The 21,894-nt window shown below is 41.6% G+C and overlaps 1 protein-coding gene across 1 annotated transcript in view; it reads right to left on the bottom strand.

The window, feature by feature from the left end:
* Window positions 1–3,577: 3,577 nt before the first annotated feature.
* The window catches only part of CRTAM (cytotoxic and regulatory T cell molecule), a gene marked incomplete at its 3' end in the record, with an annotated part of 64,500 nt that continues 46,183 nt past the window's right edge, over window positions 3,578–21,894 (bottom strand). Inside the window, exons 8-13 of the mRNA XM_082273140.1 lie at window positions 14,897–14,980; window positions 14,740–14,808; window positions 13,319–13,411; window positions 10,395–10,529; window positions 7,389–7,475; window positions 3,578–3,633 (exon numbers count right to left, since the gene is read on the bottom strand). Of these exons, the coding sequence (XP_082129266.1) occupies window positions 3,578–3,633; window positions 7,389–7,475; window positions 10,395–10,529; window positions 13,319–13,411; window positions 14,740–14,808; window positions 14,897–14,980 (524 nt within the window). The remainder of the gene's footprint in view (window positions 3,634–7,388; window positions 7,476–10,394; window positions 10,530–13,318; window positions 13,412–14,739; window positions 14,809–14,896; window positions 14,981–21,894) is intronic.

The following is a 21,894-nucleotide window of genomic DNA, read 5'->3' as shown; positions in this document are numbered from 1 at the left end:
TCGCAAAAAATTGCCTGGTCGTTAAGGGGGTAAAACCTTCCGGAGCTGAAGTGGTTAAAGGAGATTGTACGGTCAGTTGAGATGTGCACGATGAAAAATGTTGTTTTATTTAGTTTCAGATGCATTTGTTAAGTTAATCATTCCGTTTCATTTTATTGGTTATGTTAGAATGATTCATTTTCGGAATTATTTTTGTATACTCAGATTCATTTTGTATATTGGTTGCTCCAAATAGATTCATATTTTCAGAAGTTATTTTAGAAGATTTGGATTCATGAGTTATGTTGTTATGTTATTTCAGATACTTCAAGCATTAAAGGGGCTGTTAGAAGGTTTTTTATCTTAATGCCCTCTCTATCTAGCGATGTCCACGAGTGCCTCAGCCATCCGAGACTCTCTCTCCTAATTGGCTGAGACACAGCAGCGGCGCCATTGGCTCCCACTGCTGTCAATCAAACTCAGCCAATCAGGAGAGAGAGAGGCAAGGCTGAACAGCAGCTCTGTGTCTGAATGGACACACGGAGCTGCGGCTTGGCTCGGGTGCCCCATTAGCAAACTACTTGCTGTGGGGGCAATCAACAGGAGGGAGGGGCCAGGAGCTCCAGCTATGGATTTGAGAAGAGGAGGATCTGGGCTGCCCTGTGCACACCACTGCACAGAGGAGGTAACATTTTTGTTATTTTAATAGAAAGAAAACAAGACTTTACAATCACTTTAAGCCCCCCGTTCACACTGGGGCGACCTGGTCGCCTGACAGGTCACCTTAGGTCGTCTGGCATAGAGAAGCTGTGGACCCGTTCTAATAGGAGCGACACAAGTCGCTCCGACTTAGAAAAAGGGTCCGGAGTTTCTTTGGGGCGACCCGGAGCGACCTGCATAGACTTCAATGTTATGAAGTCCGTGCCGGCCGCTCAGAGGTCCCGGCCCCGGGAAGTAGCGTCGCCCCAGTGTGAACGGGGCCTAAGGCTCAGCTCACACAAAGTCATGCAACTTCCAGTGCAACTTTGCATTGCGACTTTTGGCTTTGGCTAATAAAAAGTGTGACACATATTATTGAACTTATAAAACCCTCTGAAGTCGCAAATAAATAAATTCAAATGAATTTGTTGTTTTCACTGCAATTTGGATTCGTTAAAATTTGTTGTGATTCAGAGATTCGGATACATGCAAATCTCCAATAAAAAAAAAAACTTTGTGCGAAATTTGATTTGTAACTAAACTAATCGCACATGTCTAACGGTCAGATTGTGAAAGGAGCTTTAGATCTACCAACAACTATTTATAAAGAGAATAGACAGTTGCTATTCGCTGTTGCAGTACACCGTGCACTGCAAATCTTCCAAGAGGCACTTGGTGATCATTTTGCTGATCATTTGCCACTTGGGATAAGCAGAGTGAATTTGGTGAATTAATTTTACTGCAAAACAAGGATTCCACCGCTGTCTAAATTTCTGTGAAATAGTCTCCAATTTCATCATATTTTCTGCTTGGGTGAAATTGGCTTAAAAATATACCCTTTCCCCCTAACCCTGCCTCTCAGCGACCCTTTAAATGGGTTTTAATGACCAGAGGGCAGTGCGGCTTCTGTATAATGTGACTGCTGTGATTGGCTCTCAAAGAGGTCACATGATCAGGAGTTTGTTCGCTTCTCGGCCTTTTGGCTAAGATCAAGTGTAGTATCTGTTCTTATCAGTTGGTATGGAACCTGATGGTTAGTATCGGTGGGGGCCGAAATGAACCAGGGCGCTCCGGAACAACCGGGGGACTGGGAAGTAAGCCACATCAGAGAAAGCCGGATGGGTCCATTGCCTCTGATTTGAATGGGTCCGCCCCTACCAGTTTGAAGGGAGCGAGAAACCTGGATTGGTTCCGTGGCCAGTTAGTACTGCTCCTGGATGTGATTGGTAAGGAACGGCGGATGGCGGTGGGAGGGCCTTTCCTCCTGGGTTGAATCTGGCCTTGCAAAAGGCTTGTCCCCAGTTGAAGGCAGGCTCACCCTAAGCTGTCTAAAGTTCTGATGCCTCCTGGTAGGTTAGGGCTACACCCGGTCTGGCCTTAGGGCCGGGGTAGAAAAAGCCCGTAGTGTATGTGCCCCTGGGGTGGCAGCCCAGGGGTGCCTTAATTCTCACTGGTGAGGGGCAGCTCGCCTTGAGTTTTTCGGCACCATGGTCACTGCACCTACACACTTTTTTAAGCACCTGCCTCTTGGGCAAGGCCTTTTGGCTTCGACCAGAGGAATTTTTATTCTGGCCGGTAGGCCTGCCTTTGTTTTTCACTTAGGCACTAATTCACTCCTCCACTTCCCCTTCCCCACCTTTTTGTTTGTGTGTATTTTTCTTTGTGGTGTGTCACTTCACTTTCACTCTTCTCTTCCTGCACGACGAGTACGGTGTGGGTCTCTGGGCCTACCTTGAAAGTCTTGGGAGGGGGTGGACATGGCCTTTTGGCTTAGTTCGCCCTCTCTCATGGGGGTCTCCCTTCGGGGGACCCCACCCAGTACTTGGGGTGGGCTGTTTCGGCAGTCCCCCTGGAGAACGGGGTTTGCCAGGTCTCGGCCAGGCAAACCATAGGAAGTACCTCAGTCCCTGTCAGGAGTCTTGCGCCCCGGGGGATCAAGGTATAGGTCCAACCTCTTCGGAGGCCAGACCATTTTGCACACCCTGTGCAGTTTTTGTGTGTTCACGTTTGCGTGTGTGCACTTTTTTATGCACCGGGTGCTAAGTCTTTTTTGAGTGTGATTTCACACGCTTCGGGCTTTAAAAAAAAAAAAAAAAAGGAGTTTGTTCCGCTGGCTCTTGAACAGAGGCCTTCACCAAGAGCTATCATTGACAGCCTATGTGAGCCCGTTCTCAGCACACAACCTTATGCTGCTGTAGATGCATATGTGGCTGAGCTTTAAAGGCCAAGCTTCTTACTTCTGCATATACAGTATGGGCTACGCAGTTGCCAACAGTTTAGGAGAATCTTCCCATATTGCTTCGAAAAGTAAACAAAAGTATATAATATAAATATATTGCAATAATACTAAATTTGGATATATATAATGTACTGTATATTTATGAAGGGTGTCCAATGTGATACTTATAGGTAGTGTATTTCTGGGTTACGGTAAATATTGAACATTTATACAATTGTATACGTACAATATTTTCCGTCAGTGCAGCTAAGACATTTTAGTTGTATTGGTGTTCTCAATATCTGTTTTTTTTTCTTTTTTTGGCACAACCACATCCATTTCACCTTCCTCACACCTTCCAATGTATTTCATCAAATTGTTTCCATTTTGGCAAAATGTGTCCCCTGTTCTTATTTGCCATGTAGAGCATTTCCTATAATATGATAGCAATCTATAATATGTCGGAAGCTTTTAGTCATTTCCAGTAATCAATACAATCATTCTAATAAAATAATTTATTTGTAGTTTAATGAAAAAAAAAAAAAACTTTCCAGGTATAAACGTATTTACAGATAATACACAATATCTATTCACATATAACAATAGTATCTAAACAGTAAAAACCGAACAAACAATATCTTTACACTGAGGGCGCGATTGCATATCGGTGGGATTCAGTGATCACATGGAAACCTGGTTGTTGTACTTAATTCCAGATCCATTTTGATTTGCGGCTGCTGTAAAAAGACAAACAAGGTGGTTGAATGTGATGATAATTCAGTTTTTACTTTGCAGAGATCTCCTCTTACTTTTTACTGTGGCTCTGGGGCAGGATATGAAGGGAAATCACCAGGATAGGGCACACGGTGAAAAGAAAAATACAGACTGGAATCCCAGTCTCATTTAGTGCCGGTTCACATTGGTGCGATCACAGTGATCGCATGTAATTCGGAGCGTACTGCTCCTAAAATTACATGCGATCTCTGTGCGGTGCAAATTCAGCCATACAGTTTGTATGGCTGAATTCGCACCGCAATCGCACCCAACACGCACATGACCCTTTTTTTGGTCCGCAGCAAAATCGGATCGCATGGTGGTTTCCTCCACTGCGATAAGCAATCTGATCTGGGGGTGTCGTTAACTCTTAATTGACACCCCCAGCGTATCGCATATGGCAGTGTGAACTGCCAGGAGTGCGGATGCGATGCGGGAACACGCTGTATATTCACAGCGTTCCCGCATCGCAGAAATGTGAACCGGGACTTAGACCATTTAAATGAATGGTCTTGCAACACACCAAAAAAAAAAAAAAGTACACAAACATACAAAAGCAAACATGATTTTTATTTAATCCACAAAGTATCATAGCACATTACTCTGTGTTTTGGTGCACTGCAAAGCATGTGTGTTGGAGGTGGATTGCAGGGGTCTTCAAAATTTCTAAACAAAAGGCTGGTTTACTGTCCTTCAGACTTTAGGGGGTCAGAGGGGAAGTAGAAAATGCCCTGTGGGAGTAAACAAATTACATAGTGCCTGTAGCCAGTAGAAGGAAGAATGGTGTTCCATCACTGGTATCAGTGGAAGGAAAAATGCCCCATTGTTGGTGTCAGTGAAAGGAATGGTGCCCCCTTGTTGGTGTCAGTGGGAGGTTTAGTATGCCGGATAAATGTAAGCAAAGGGCTGCAGTTTGGAGACCACTGCCTTAGTGCATTGGGATGCCACTGACAATCAATAGAAGAAAGAAACAGGAGAGCACCTCTGAATGTAATATTAAGTAACGAGCAAATAGCACATTAAGAACTCACATATAGGTAGAATAAGAACGATAAGGCTCATCAGGGGTGAGACTGCTTCAGTGGCGGAGAGAACCAGGCGTCCGAGCTGTGTCATGGAGAGCCTTCCTTCTGCGTGGTGTCTCTTGAAGGAGATCGGCAAGTTCCGGATCTCAGCTGCGTGAGCCATTGGTTGGAATGCAGCACCGGCTGGCGTGTGACGTCACTGTGGAGCAGTGGCCCACACAGCTGAGATCCGACACTTGCCCATCTCCATCCAGAGACACCACGCCAAAGAAAGGCTGCTTGGACACCAGGTTCTCTCCGCCGCTGAAGCAGTCTCACCCCTGATGAGCCGTATCTTTCTTATTCTACCTATATGTGAGTTCTTAATGTGCTAATTGCTCGTTAGTTATTAAATATTACACTCTCCTGTTTCTTTCTTCTTATTTGGATCCTTGAGTTGGCTTCACTTCGGAGGAGATGCTTAGCCCTAGTGTGGATTATGAATTGACTATCTACAGCCTACCCAACTGACTCTTTGGACTATTCACGGTTTTTATTGTATTTTCATTTACTCTTTTTCATATAGTTTACTTTCTGGTTTTACCTGTGCACCAGCATTTTATGTTTACTGACAGTGAATGGCATTGCAGCGTGTGTATGGTGAATTGCACATATGTGAATACCCCATTCTCTACTCTATCCAAAACTAAAATGAAAAGCATTGGCCTTACATACACTTTAGGGGTGGTAGCTGGCACATGGCTCTGACTTCTAAAGTGTCCCTAACTGGTAATGTGTAGTGAGCTAAACATACACATGTGAAAATTCAGGAGACATATTTTTATGTTTTAGTTGTTTTGTTTGCCCCAACATTGGATGCTATGTACTGTAGCTTTCAAATGTGGGTGGAATGGTCCCCCAATAACAAAGTGTAGCATATCCATCTGCATCCAGGACTTATTTGAACAAGCCTGGGGAAGTTACAGAACACATCCATGGACTGCTCAGGCACCAGGATATTGTATAACTGTGTCATCCCTGAGCTGGCATCTCAGTCCAGGAATTAGATGATGATCCTGAACGAATTTGGCACCATCTTTCTGGAGAGAAATACAGGTGAAATCCCTGTCGGGTGCAGTACTGTCATTTCTGATAAAGGTAATGCCTGAAAGTGTTACACTGAAACATTACTTAGCATGCTGTCCAGATTATGAACACTAAAGTATTTAGCTATTCTCAACAAGCAGCAAAAGCCCTTGAGAAATGAGACCTTATTCACCTCTGTAGTTATAGGCATTATGGAGAAATTCAGCTTCCCTTACAACAGAAGTACCGAAATCTTAGATTTTTTTTTTCCCCTTCAGTGACAGCCTGCTAGACTTCTAATGTGAACTTGCAGCAGGTGTTTCCAAGCTGTTAGTTATGGATTTTAGAGTCTGTGATGTGAACTTTGAGGACATATCTGAATTATTTATTCACAGTACAAGTAGCTAGAGAGGTCAGGGATGGCTTTTTTTTTTTTTTAAGTTATTGTGAATAATATGTAAATCATTTAGAGCTGAACATCAGGATAGTTTATCAATTTTTACCACTACCTCCATGATGTCCTCAGCACTGGGAAGAGGGGTTGATGAAATGCAAATATAATTTCCCTTTACTGGTCAGGGCTGCTACACCAAGCTACTATTCTCATAATATACAGTAATGGGAATTAATACATTCAATGGGCATGAATATGGGTTGGGTTTTGTGGGCGATCAGAAATGTGCATGTCAATTAAACAAGGCAAAGAGTATGGATGGGAGAAACTGGGAATCTGAGAAGTCCAGGTCCTCCCACTACAACAAGTGGTGACATAATGATGCTGCCAATATTAAAGATTTAGTACTATGGTGTCATTACACAACTGGCATCCGGGAGAAAAGAGTGTGCATGCCTCAATGCAAGGTTCATAAAGACACGGATGAGTAAGTAATAGGTGGAGGAACTTGACTGGCCTGCACAGAGTCCTGACCTCAACCCGATTAGAGCGAGCCAGGCCTTCTCGTCCACATCAGTGCCTGACCTCACAAATGCACTTCTGGAAGAATGGTCAAACATTCCCATAGACACACTCCTAAACCTTGTGGACAGCCTTCCCAGAAGAGTTGAAGCTGTTATAACTGCAAAGAGTGGGCCAACTCAATATTGAACCCTACAGACTAAGACTGGGATGCCATTAAAGTTCATGTGTGTGTAAAGGCAGGCGTACCAATACTTTTGGCAATATAGTGTATATCTGATGATAGACTCACCTCATGGTGGCCATACACGTAACGATCTGATCGGACAATGTTATCAAATCTATGGATCATTAAAAAGACACAGACTATGTCATCAATCAATTTTGAACAAAACTAATTGATATTATTGAAATTATTCTGATCAGTTTGGGTGGACAATCCGATCGTAACAAAGTAGACAGACCAATATGATTAAGTGTATGACACATCAAACCATCTTTTTAATCTTCCAATCATATTTTTCACCCGGACAGCAAATTGATCGGCGATATGGACGTTTATAAAGTCATTCTGTGTGTGGCCGCCATAAGGTATAGGAGAGTGGGGGTGGCTGAGCAAGCACTGGAAATTTTTTTCTACATTTTGTAGACCCAGTCTATTCTACTTACATGTATGCAGATGTTACAAAACACTTTTTTTTTCATATCTCACCTTGACCATTCCTTGCTGGACCAGGAGCATCTTCATTATTTGACTTGGATTTGTTGCTCTCCAGAGTCTGATCCGAATTTTCATTCTCTAAAGAAATAAACAGCAAAGACCCATGAGACTGTGCAGCCATGAAAAGTTCTAGCATGCTCCTTATCTGTAGAAGAGGGAAGAGCTCAACGCATTGTGCCTCATCCCAGACGAAGAGGCCAAAGAGCAGGACAAGAGTGGCTAACAAAGCCCACTGACAATTCCTGAGAGCTGGGAACACCTCAGAACATCCCTTTGTTGTGCGCTCTAAAGAATCCAAGCAGCAGGTGTGCAGACGCCCGGTGACAAAACCCAGAGCCGGCACCAGCTGCACCCGAGAAGAAGCCCCCACGTGCATTGTCAGATCAGACCCAGATAATTTGTCGATTGTGTCAGTTTGTGGATTAAATCAGAGATTTGTCCTTTTTTAAAAGGTGAAAACATAAACAGGCCCCCTCCATTAATTAATTAGAATCCCATTAGGCCAAGCAAGCACTAAGTTGAAGTCGTGCATTACTCAGGACGCGGCTCGCCCCCTCAATAGTCGCTGTCCTTACGTTAATGGGTTATTCGTAAAAAGCAGAGGGCTGTAAAATGAATGATGCTTGAAGGGCAGTTAAAAAAAGGAGACTTAATGTAAGTTGTTTCTAACGGGAAACAAGTACGTTAATATAAATAGCATAAGAAAATTAGCAGGGATGAATAATGGAGTGGGCGCGCTAGTAAAAGGTAAAGAGAAACAATGTGACTGTCATTAATTGGTATAGAACACGTTGCGTTAGTATACAATGTATGTTTCTTTATTGATGGAAAACATGAGAGACCAAAACATTCCCCACAATCATTCACAATCATTGTTTGTTCGATACATAGGCGGCACTTAAATTAAACTGAAAGCGCTGATTAAAGAGCAACTCTGATGCAATACACAAAAACTAAATTATTGAATAGCATTATATTGTGGTTCCCGTGGGCCCTTAATACAACCAATTAACACCTTTATTTCTTTTCTAGCTTCTGCACACTTCTGGATTTGGTACCCTCACAGACTATGAGGCTCATTTAAAATACAGCATTGGATATCGATATCCATTCGTAAAACTCTGGCAGCAATGTGGAGCCTGCCGAGTCTTAATGAGTTTTCTCTGCATAATGCTGCAGAAAACATGGTATGATAGGTAAGGCCGGTCGCATGACTTCTCCAGTCACTTGCTTTTTCCCCATTTATGGAGATGAATGGAGCTTCACTTGCTGCAGAGTCCCATCGCAAAGAAAGCGCTAAGCTCATTAGTAAAGCACATCATTGTGGTATGGTCAAGGTACAACTAATACTGCTGCTTTTTAACTAGGGTCCTCTGTGTCCACCACCTTACCATTTTACTGTATGTTTGACACTCTTCAACCTCTGTTCATGAAAGGGTGATGCACTACTACACATGTTTGTGTAGCACTACCCCCGCAGGGGTTGCAGATGACTGGGTTCCCCACTTCTGCACAGCCAAGTAATAAGTATTTTCCACACTTTCTCCAGACACACGGAACAGCCTTTGAGCTTGGTTGTTGTTAGGGGTAATAACTTGGATGGGAAAAATGAATTATGGGATGCCAGCTAAACAGGGACAACTGTCTCCCTATGTACATGATTCAGAACAGTTCTCCTCCTGGCCCTGAGAGTCTCTGATAATAGATGATGCAAAAGCCCGTTAGGGAATAGAAACTCTCAGTCCCTTAGAAAGTAACACAAAGTGTTGTGGGCCGCATTCCAAAGTATCTCCAACTTCCCTGTAGACATTGGTCCCAGCTTTACCAACTTCAGGAAATACCAGCCCATCTGGCAGCTGCTTCACTCCTAGCCAGCCCACCTGGATGTTCCAAAGATCTCCCAGGGCAAGGGAAAGTAAAGATTTAGCATATCGCTATCTTCCAGAAGGGCTTGCTACATATGGCAGTCTCTCCCCTAGTAAGTCCCTGATCGTGCTGTTGTTTCTTAGGCAAAATTCCTTTCAAACTGCACAGCTGTCTGGATTCTCCCAAGCCAGCCCTAGCTCCAGCACCCCCAGACCAGTGGTTCCCCTTAAGGGCCACCGACAGTCTCGTCAGTGGCTCATCCACTTTGGATTGGCTAAGCTCTCCTACGTATGAAAGCAACCCTCCTGACGTCCACTTTCTAGAAATTTCTCCAGACTTGGAGGACTAGGGGGAGGCACCAGAGACCTGCCTGTATGAGTCATCCAGTCTGACCTACAGTAAACCCATGACCCAATTCATCCTCCCAAGCCAGCCCAAGCTCCAGCCTGAGGCAGAGCCCCCCCCCCCCCCCCCAAGACCAGTGATTCCCCTCAAGGGCCACCGACAGTCTCCTTAGCACTCCATCTTGCACCCAACTTCCCTGCCAGCCTGACTCATCCATACTTAAGGGCGGGCTCATCCACCATGACAGGCCCACTGCCCGGGGGTTGGCTAAGCTGATCCTCCTCACTTTCACCCTCTAGCTTCTGGAAATTTCTCCAAACTTCGAGAACTATGGGGGGCACCAGAGACCTGCCTGTATTAGTCATCCAGCCTGACCTGCTAACTATGAGCAAAACATAAATTTGCCTACACTCTCACTCTAGTAGTACACTAGGGGGTGTCACATTTGCATTGGGCCATTTGTGTATTGCCATTGGAAACTAATATGGATAGAGGAGCTCATAACTTCCCTGGAATATACAGGGTGGCAATCCAAGGTCAGAGCAGCAGGAGGCACTGTTAATGACTTGACTTGTATAAGTTGTTTGTTCTCCTCCCATAATGCTGTGTGCACTGAGGTATGCAGTGCCCAATCAGTGGTGTCTGTAGAAGATGGGCCAGTGTCTCTGTCAAGAAGATGGACACTGCTTTCCACCCTGCTGGTGCACTGCAGGATTCATGCCTCTCTTCCATTTTCCATCTGTACAAACATATGCAAAGTGTTTGTGAGCATTTATAACCACCTACCTTTCTTCCAGGCTTCGTGGGCTTTTTTCAGCTTCATGAGAAAGAGATGTACAGTGACCAGCAAAACGCAGATCATCAGCGACACCAGAATCAGAATTACAGTACTGTTTGACTTTCCTCTAGAAGCTTCAAATCCTGCAAAACAAAAAAGCGTTTTTTACAAAATAAGCAGCCGTTTTGGTGTACCTAACCTTTTCCATATACAGTTTCAATAAGGATGGGGTACCCTCTCCTTGCCAACCACCTTTTAGCCCATGAAAAATCAAACAGATGTAGTGAAAAGTGGATATTGTTTATCTAAAGCAAACATGGCTTACTATGCATGCTTAAACTAGTGTGATGGTCATGACGACCAAGATGAAACAGAGTCCAGTGTACCATAAACATTATGATAACTAAATCGTTTTTTAGTTTATTTTAAGATGGCCTAAAACTTCCTAAAGTCTCCTCTTGCAAATTTTATTCCATGATGTGTCCTTATTTTATAGGTGATTATTTTTGGTTTTCAATTGTTAATTCAAATAAGCAACAATTGACAACCTTGGATATCAAGACATTAATTTATTCATACTACACATATACATGTAATATACCTCTTCTCTCCCTTTCAAAACAATGTTGATTCAATATTGGTCAAGTCAAGCTGGCTAATAGTGCCTCAATGGTGGTCAGGTCAAGCCAGCTATAGTTCCTTAATGTTGGTAGGGTCAAGCTGGCTTTAGGGTCTTAATGGTGGTTAAGTCAAGCTGGATATAATGCTAAAGTGTTGTCCAGGTCAAGTCAAAGACCACAAATGATGGTCAGTTTAGCTGAATATGCTCTTGCTTCATACATAAATTGAATCTAATGAGCCTAATCATCCAGCTATACAAACTCATTGGTAGTTGGGAGGGTGTGGATTTTTCCAGTGGAACAGCACAGGTTTGCATGCCTAAAAACACATCAATCTGACCATAGCTCTATTTGGGTAATTGTGGTGTAGGGGGTCAAGAACACCTAGAAGAAATACTTCAGGTGTCTTAGTGGCCGTAAAGTCCTGTTTCTGCTGTAAATGAAGCGTGAATGCATCCAATAGCTTTATATTAGTGAAAAAGACCAAACTATATGAAATTGATCAGCCGCATCAACGTGGACAAAGACCTTGATGACAGACACCCATTGATTTGAATCAAGCAGGTGTGTAGTATAGACCATCTATGAATTTTAATTGGAATAATTTGTCCCACTGTGCTAATGATTTCAACAAACCATACTGCTCCTTTTTATGACACTAGAATTATGCACCTGGCATAATGCACGGTCAACTTATTTTACTTATGACATAAAGGTTTTTTAATTTTGTGCATTTTTGTTTTTATTTTGAGTGTAATTCTATGAACAAAACATTTGAAAAAATGTTAATTGCAAATGGTAAAAAAAAAAAAAAGTCAAACAAAATTGCCAAGAGGAGCATAGTGTTTATAAAGGCTAATTAGGGTTTACTGATGGCTGCTAGAGAAAAAATCATAATAAAGAGCAGCAGTTATTGAATATTTTTTCCTTGCAAGTAGGAGAATTGTCTTATTTGTTCCCATTGCTGTCCCTCCAAATTTGCAGAATGTGTATTTCGCACTTGTATTTCAAGTGTCAGGCCCCTTTCACATGTGTGGACCGTTAGTTGATGTCCGTTGACGGATGAGAAACGGACATCAATGCATATCAATGCTCTATGGAAACAGTCAGTTTTTGCATACAAAAGATTAAAAAATGGCTCCGGGACTCAAGTGGTTAAGGATTCTCTAATCTTCCTGGCCTGCATCCAGTAACTCCTGTGTGGCCTGTGTCTCCAATGACTCCTGTGTCTCCAGCAACCCCTCTGACCTCTACATACTTGTGTACTCTTGTGTCTCCTGTTACTCCTGTGCTTTCCTATGTCTTCAGTGATTACAGTGACCCTCTGTGTCCTCTCCAGTGACTCCTTTTGTCTCATCTGACCGCTGTGCACTCCTGTGTCTCCAGTGATGTCTGTGCTCATCTATGTCTCCAGTAACCTCTGTGTTCTTCTGTGTTTCCAGTGACCCCTGTGCTCCCCTTTGATTTAAGTCCCCAGTGACCCCTTTGTCTCCAGTGACTCCTTTTGTCTCATCTGACCGCTGTGCACTCCTGTGTCTCCAGTGATGTCTGTGCTCATCTATGTCTCCAGTAACCTCTGTGTTCTTCTGTGTTTCCAGTGACCCCTGTGCTCCCCTATGTTTCCAGTCTCCTTTGATCCCTTTGTCTCAAGTGACCACTGTGCACTCCTGTGTCTCCAGTGATGTCTGTGCTCATCTATGTCTCCAGTGACCTCTGTGTTCATTTGTGTCTCCAGTGACCCCTGTGCTCCCCTTTGATTTAAGTCTCCAGTGACCCCTTTGTCTCCAGTGACTCCTTTGTCTCAAGTGGCCACTGTGCACTCCTGAGTCTCCAGTGATGTCTGTGCTCCTCTATGTCTCCAGTGACCTCTGTGTTCTTCTGTGTTTCCAGTGACCTCTGTGCTCCCCTATGTTTCCAGTCTCCATTGACCACCTTGTCTCCAGTGACCCCATGTGCTCCTGTGACATCAAATGCACCCCTGTGTCTCTATGCAACCTCTGGTATGCCCATAGTTGTCTGGTCTGCTGCTCTCCATTGTCAGTACCCTCTGTTGTCTCTCCACATTCAGGCACTATCCATGCGGATACGGACTCTGTTTGTAATATCCAATGGGACCCTTGTGAGTGTGTATGAGTCTCTGGCTTATACAATTGCAGTTGCAGCAACAGAGGAGTCTCATGGTACCAGGTCATCTGGTTTCTTGAGGATTTCTATACCTAGAGTTTGACTGGTAAATGCAAACAGGTCAAAACACAAAAACAGAATCTGTAGATTTTTGTTGGATCAGGATTTGCTCTTTAGTGGCCTCTTACCTTCAGTTCTTCTCTGGCTAATTTCAGTCACGTTATCCAACTGTATGTACCAAGTAGTGTTTATGTCTGTGAAGGCACTGTAGGTCACGGTCTCTAGAAAAACAAATTAGGTGATTTGGATTCATTTGAACAAAGAAAAAGTGGCACACAGCTTGTTGATTTATATTCACACTGGAGAGGATGTTCACTGCAAGTGCATAAATCAAACAAATTTACAGGACCCAACTTTTCTGGGTGGTTAAAGGGACCTTTTTTAAGCCCGCCATACATGGATCAAAATGTGGCTAGTTCAGCAAGGACCGGACAAATTTTGATCCATGTATGGGCACCCTGGTTGTACAGAGGTTGATCTACTAATTTAATTCAGTACATCCAGCCTGTCCATTAATGCTGGTCAATCAGTGCTGCTGGCTATAGCTAGCTACAGCCGACAGCACTGATCAGTGTATTCTGATGGCAGGGAAGTCTCCCCGCTGTCAGAATATAACAGCTCAGCAGAAGTGATTCCCCATCCGCATTGAATATGTGGATGGGGGAATAGGCTCAGTTTTTTTCGTTCAACCCACTGGTTAAAAAAAAACTGTATAATGTATGGACTGCCTTAAAAACTGCTTCTAAAATATTATTATTATTATTATTATAGTTTCTTTGCAAACGTAATCCTGCTCTAAGCCATGGGAGTACCAACAAAGGGACATTTGCAAGCTTATCAGGGTGTTACTCCAACTCACATGGCCCATTTATGTCTACAGATTGCAGTAATGCACAGCAACCTACATTACAAGCATTGCAGTGCCCCAACAGACTTAGGCAGCCCACATGGATATCAGTGCATGACAATGAACAATACACATAATGGGTTGCAGTGCATTGTGGTACAAATTTTGTGGCACATCTGATTTTTTGAATGTTTTAGTGCGTTTAATGAAATGCATGTTAATGTGCAATATGACGTGCTGCATAAATGTACAGTAAAAAGATTCTAGGGTACAGTACAGCATCACCAGGTAGAAGAAGATCTAATCAATATATGCACTGAGCAATGCAATTAGATAAAAATGTCAGCAGCTCATCAATTTATAACTAAAATTAAAGAATCTCATGGGATAGGGAATGCAAGAAAAGTGCAAAAACAGATTCCTCTGCACTCTGATTTTCCAGAAAAAAATGAACCCAAGTTAAAATTTGCCTTAAAAGACTAACAATGGCAACAGAGATCTTTGTTGCAAAAGTGCAAAAAATATAGGTATTTGTCAGGAACACATAACTATTCAGGTACCTCTGCAACTGCCATCTACAAAACACAACAAAACCGAGAATATATGGTATGGAACTATGGGCAACGCAGATATTTGATTTTTCCCTTTCTTTTTTTAGGGGAGAGTGAGGTCTTGAGCTAAAAATGATGTAAAACCAATTACCTGTAGTCTCATTCTGCTGTGTGGTGGTGTCACCAGCTGGTAATGTTTCTCTTCCAAAGAATACAGTGGCTGTGAAGAGAAAAAGGAGAAACTCCCCCAATTATTAAATGCCCAATTCCAACCATAAGAAGTATGGCTTCTCTGAATTTCTGATTACCGGTATTTATATCTTCTTTATCTTTGTCTGTTATGGTGTTTTTCCATGTCACATTCCATTCTGGGTATGTCATAGACGTGATTTCTAAGTACAGAGAACATTTTAAACAAAGTCTGATTAGTGAGTCTTTCTATGGTTATCTTGGCACCAAATAACTCCTCTAACCAGTCCCATCTATCAAGGTTTGGTTCCAAGAAAAAGACCCCTCAAGATTTATGGAAAAACTCACACATATCGTAACGCATCTCCTCCAAATTTGAAAGAACCTGGGTGTGTGGGCCAACTTTAAAACTTATTCTGCATACATTGACAAAAACCCAAACTTCTACTCAACCAGCAGGCCATCCTGGTACCATACTTATGGTAAACGGCAAACCACCTCTTCCTGATAATGCTCTAACTTAGATTGTTGAGCGGCTTTTCTATTAATATGAACCAGGTGCAATGCTTGATGGTAACAAATTCTAATTGTGCCCAAACTCTGCCCCCCCCCCCCTTTTTTTCCCTGTCCACTTTTCATGCTTTACAAAAGCAGATGGATTATCACAGCTAATTACTAGCTAAACTAACTTGCCTGATGCTCAACTGGCTGCCCCTCTTTAGGAATCATGACCCACTGTTACCTAGCTGAGAGACTGTCTGGGATGTGTTAAGTAGGGAAAAAGAGAGAGGTTCTCCGTCATCTTTCCACATGCGCCTATGCATACACATTCTTGTCAGTCCCTAGCTGCTGGGATTTGACCTGCACCGTTTTTTTATTCCCCAATGAGGTGTATAGATGGATTTATATTAAGCTGCATTACTGCGACAGTGCAGAACCTTTTATCCCACAATAGTGGAGCATTACTGAATGTGTGGTGGCCAACGCTATACTGGGAAGGGATTTATTTTGTTTTTTTGTAGAGGTGACAATGTTGTCATTTCCATTTTAATGGTGGAAGGTGGTGGTCATTTATGTAACTTAACCTTCCTAGCGGTATTCCCGAGTGTGGCTCGGGGTTAAATTTCAGTGCCAAAAGCGGTAACCCCGAGCCACACTCAGGGTACCGCTAGGAAGATCGCTGGATCCTGGAAGAGAGGGTACTCACCTTGTCCCCGGCATCCAGCGATGTATCCCGGCAGTGCGCGGCGGCACACACACACACATATATATATATATACATACACACACACACACACACACACATATACATATATATATATATATATATATATATATATATATATACACACACACATATATATATATATATATATATACACACACACACATATACATAAATATATATATATATATATATATATATATATATATACACACACACAATATATAATATATGTGTGTATACATATATTTATAATATACGTGTATGTGTATATATACATACATACTTTAACTTAACTTTTATAGTTATTTATTATATTATAATTTATGATTTTGTGTTTCAAACTTTATCATACCCGAGATGTTATAAAGAAGAACGCACAGTAAAAAAAAAAAAAAATCATATGTAAATAGTTGGTTTGGGCTGCTCATTCTTAAGAATTACATGCAAAATAATTGTACCGCTTTCAGCACCTAAAATCGGACAGAATCATACCGCCAGGGAGGTTAATATTGTGTTATTTAATATTTTTTTCAATCAAGTAACCTGATTTTAGGAAAGACTGCAGTTCTGTCCTCTTATGAAACCACTTTAACCTTAACTTTAACTTCTAACCCCTCTGATCCCCTGCTTTGTTGTTTAGGTCTTTTTGGTTTTTGAGGACACCACCAATAACTAAAGATGAGTCAGTGCCCAGCTTCGGTATTTTTTTTAATTAATTTTATATTCTTCCCATGTTTTTAACTATTTGTTGAGTTTAATTTACTTTTCACCCTTTCTAGACTCCCCAATTATTATTATAATTATTATTATAATACAGGATTTATATAGTGTCAACAGTTTATGCAGCGCTTTACAATATAAAAGGGAGACAGTACAGTTACAATACAATAAAATAAAAGAGGGCCCTGTTAACCACTTGCCGACTGCCTAACGACGATTTACGTGGGCAGTTAGCCCCTCACAGGCAAAGCGACGTAGGTCCGCTCGCTCACGGACCCCCCTGCGCGTGTGTGGCGGACCCGATGTCCGCCGGGCACTCGCGATTGTCTGGTAGAGCAGGAGAAAGGCAGGCGGCTGGTGTAAACAAAGCCGCCTGTCATTCTCCCCTGTGTAAGAATGGAGATCATACGGTTCTGCTATGTAGGACCGTTGATCACTGTTCTTACACCTCAAGCCACAACCAATCACAGTTAGAAACACGCCCCTAGGGACACACTTAACCCCTCCCTCTCAAAAAAAAGTTAACCCCTTCACTGCCAGTGTCATTTTTACAGTAACAGTGCATATGTATAGCACTGATTACTGTAGTAATGTCACTGGTAACCCCAAAAGTGTCCAAAATGTCAGTCAGGGGTCCGATCTGTCCGCCGCAATGTCGCAGTCCCACAAAAAAAAACGCAGATCGCCGCCATTACTCGTTAAAAAAAAACAACAAAAATTACAAAAATCTTTCCCTTAGTCAGTAAACGCAATAACTTTTGCGCAAACCAATCAAAATACGCTTTTTGCGATTTTTTTTTTTTTACCAAACATATGTAGCAGAAAACAAATTGGCTTAAAATGTTAATATATTTTGATTTTTACATTTTTTGGGGGAAATTTCATATAAAAAAAATGTGAAAAATATTGTTATTTTTGCAAAATTGACGCTATTTTTTTGTTTATAGCACATGATCAAAAAAATCACACAGGTGATCAAATACCACCAAAAGAAAGCTCCGTTTGTGGGAAAAAAAGGACGTCAAATTTGTTTAGGTACAGCGTCGCACGACTGCGCAATTGTCCGTTAAAGTCACGCAGTGCCGAATCGCAAAATAGGCCCTGGTCAGGAAGGGGGTAAAATCTTCTGGGGCTTAAGTGGTTAATAAGAGATATCAATCTAAGAGGGTGGGGCAAGTGATGCAAAAGATTTTAACTGTGGGGAATGAGCTGATGGAAGTGATAAAAGATTAGTTGGATGTGTGTGATAGGCTTCCCTGAGGAGATGGCTTTTCAGGGATCGATGAAAGGCAGCCAGAATTCTACTCTACCTTAACCTATATTAAAAAAAAAAGCATATTAATGCATATAAAACCAATTACCTGTGGTCTCATCCTGCCGGGCGGTGTTGTCACCAGCTGGTAATGTTTCTCCTCTGAGGAATCCAGTGGCTGTGAGAGGAAATAAGATGCATTTTCAACCATTTCTAAAATATGCAATTCCAATCATAAGTAATATGGCTTTTCTGAATATTAAATTACTGGTGGTTATATTTTCTTTATCTTGGTCTGTCATGGTGTTTTCCCGTGTCATGTTCCATTCTAAAAACATCATAGATGTAATCTCTAAAAAACAGAGAACATTTTAAACCAAGTCTGGCTAGTAGGTCCTGTCGTAGCTAGACATGCGCGGTTCATTTCGTCCCGAATTGAAATTCAGACTATATTTTTGTTATTTATAAATTCAGATGTATCTGAATTTCCAAATTACAATAGTAACGAATTTAAACGAACATGAAATAACGAATCAAAATTTCAGATAAAATGCAAATTGTTTTTTAATCGAGTTTAAATAGTTTTTGAATTAAATTTAAACAGTTTTCTAAATCAAATTTGAATTTTCAAAAAATAATAAAATAGAATAGAAAATAAAGGAATACAATAGAAAAAAATAGAATATATTAGAAAATAAAAAAATAGAATAGAGCAAAACAAGACAGAATACAAAAAAAAAAAAGGAATAGCGAAAAGAAGAATAGAAAAAAAAGGGACATAATAGAAAAGAATAAAAGAATAAAAACAATAAGTAAGCTTAAAACAGAACAAAATAGAATAGAAAATAATAGAACAGAATAGAATAAAATAAAATAAAATAGAAAATAAAGGAATAAAATAAAATAAAATAAATAAAAGAATAGAATAAAGTAGAAGCAATATAACCATCTTCTGAAATTCGAATTTCAAAAAGAGTAGAATAGAAAATAAAATAATAGAATAAACAATAGAAAAGAATGGAATATAAAAAGAATATAACCTTTTTTCTGAAATTTGAATATCGAATAGAATAAATTCGAATTTCGAATAGAATATCTTAGAATTTTAAATATAATAGAAAATATAATAGAAAAGAAAAGAACAGAATAGAAAAAAAATGTAATAGAAATTAATAGAAAAAAACAACAAAATGGAATAGAATATAACCATCTTCCAAAATTCGAATTTCAAAAAGAATAAATTCAATTTTGAACGGAATTCAATTCTAATTAAAATGGAATTTAAAAAACTCGAATCTATTCAAATAAACAAAACGAATTCCAAAAATGAATTAAACAAATTTAACGAAACAAATTGATGTAAATAACTAATTGAAACAAAACAAATGTTTTCGTTCTGCACATGTATAGTCTTGGCGTCAAATACTATTTAGTCTCTAATGTATAGGCAAAGGAACACATAGCGCCATGGAATGCATGGTGGAACTGGAACACATCACGCATGCGCAGGAAGTGTTTTTTGGGCCGAAAGTCACTTTGGTTGCACAATCTGATGGGTAGCGGCACTCTGATAGAGCAACGGCTGTGGCAAAAATGATCACATTTAGTGGGCAGTACCACCGCTGAACAAAACACATTCAAGTGAATGGGGCCGTGCCACAACTCTGAACAATGCACTCGTATATGGCCAATTGTAGCCTTACTGCACTTAACGCTGGGCTCTTCTTAGGCTAACCTTAGAATGTCGCCTATTGCGCTTCCTCAGCTTCTCAAGAATCCTCAGCCCTGATGCAAGCAGTGGGCTGGCTCTTGGGAGGAGTTATGCAAATATCAAAATGCCATGATAGGTGGTATCAATCTAGTGGAGCTTGACAGACCACCGTAGGTTACACCCACATGTGACGCTAAACCTCCATGTTTGAAAGAACTGGAATCCAATGAATGAAAGGATGAGCCAGGGACAGTCAGTCTGGATGCTGGACGTCCTCCAGCCAGGAAATGAGGTGGGCTCTTGCTACAGCTTTTAATGCACATTGTGAGATGCTCACAGTGTTCAGTGAAATCAGAAAAAATCGTTTCAGTACAGGAGAGGAGCCTGTACCAATGTGCAAGACTGAAGGAAAGACTGGAGATCCGATTTAATTCTTGACCACAGCATCAGTTTGTATTCATACAGAGATGTACACTGGAGGCAGATTGATCCCCACCACTCAGAGTACTCCCTATTCATCACCAGATACGGCCTCCATACCACCACAGGTTCCAGGAAGATAAAACACATACACCCTATAAATGTTGCGGTTGAGCTCTTTATTGCTGTGTTCCAGCCTGTGATCTGACACAATTACTCCCAATTAATTTACTAATTATTTGTCCCAGTCCCGCAATTACCGAATGCAATCATCGTTTTATCTCCCTCGTTGTGGGGAAGTTGATCGGCTTTCATCCTACCCAGGATAGATGCATTGAAGAGCGACATCCAAGCAGTATGAAAGACAAGCGCCGTTTCATCACTAATTCATTTAATTGAACTTGAAGTTCTGTTACTTCTGGCAGATAGAATGTTATATCGCTTAGATGATGGTTCTGTCTCAATTTGCACTGGCGGAAAGGTTTAATCACTCACAAGGAGCCAAAAAAAAAAAAAACAGACTACTTCAGGGCCTTAAATCTGAACTCCAGGCAGAAAAAACTGCCATTTATTATATCCTTCAATTGCCACAAGGGATACAAATCCATGAATTGTGGGAGGGGTTCAGCAGGCTCCACCCACTACAAGCTGTCTGCAGAAAATGACAGGAGGGGGCGGAGACAAGACCAGTCACCCTGCACAAGTAGAGAGAGCAGCAGTGACCAGTCTTTATTTCAGGAAGCTCCTGGACAGAAGTAAAGTTCTGCTTTCGAGGGTAACTCCACTTTTATGGAGGAAAAAATAGCAAATAAAGAAAAAATAATACAGCGTATACAATTGTGACACAAGTCATATTATAATTGAATGTTATTTATAATGACCTTTCCTTTTCAATCTGCACCCACTGTAATTTTCTTAAAATGCAATATGGCTACCTGTAGATGTTCTGTACACAGAATGTTTACTGACCACACCCCAGAAACATCATTTCCTGCTTGTGTGATTGGCTCACTGATTTTCCCAGAAGTCTGCCTAAGATATAAGTCAGATTTCTGGCATCCCCTGCAACAAAAATGTCATTTATGGTGAGATACTCCCAATAGGAAATCACTGCTAAAGAGATGCAAGCCGAGCAGATTTCCTCATTAGTACTCTGCAGCTGCACAGCTGATTGATAATTATGAAACCACTCCCATTAGACCCACTCAGCACAGAGGCACAAACAATGATTTCTTCAGAATAACAAAAGGTAGGAATCTGCAACAACCTTTGTTGTATTCCCTGTAATGTACAGAGATCACTCAGAGGGGAATGTTTTTTCTCAACAAAAGTGGAGTTAACTAGTTTACGACCGCCCGCCGCAGATGTACTGTGGCAGGCAGCCACCTCCAGGCAAATCGCCGTACTTGTACGGCGCTCGCTCTCGGGAGACTAGGGGGTGAGTGCATGTCGCCAGTGGCTCAGTCCCACCCCACTCATCAGCGAGGAAGCTGATGCAGCGGGCAGGTGGCTCTGATTGCCGCCTGACACCCGCGATCGTTCCACGCTGAGAGAGAAGGACGGTCGGCTGTTGTAAACACAGCTGACCGTTCTTCTCCCTGAAATTATCACAGCGCTCATGTGATCCTTCTATATAGGATCACATGTCTCTATGGTCATTTCAGAAGCCACACCCCCCCCACAGTTAGAATCACTCCCCTAGGCTTACATTTAACCTCTTGATCATCCATAATGTTAACCCCTTCCCTGCCAGTGTCATTGTTACAGTAACAGTGCATATTTTTAG

Source organism: Pelophylax lessonae (genome assembly GCF_965119305.1).
Source record: "Pelophylax lessonae genome assembly, chromosome: 12".
NCBI lineage: Eukaryota > Metazoa > Chordata > Amphibia > Anura > Ranidae > Pelophylax > Pelophylax lessonae.
The sequence above is the reverse complement of the archived record's forward strand: the minus strand, read 5'-3'. Positions and strand labels throughout refer to the sequence as shown.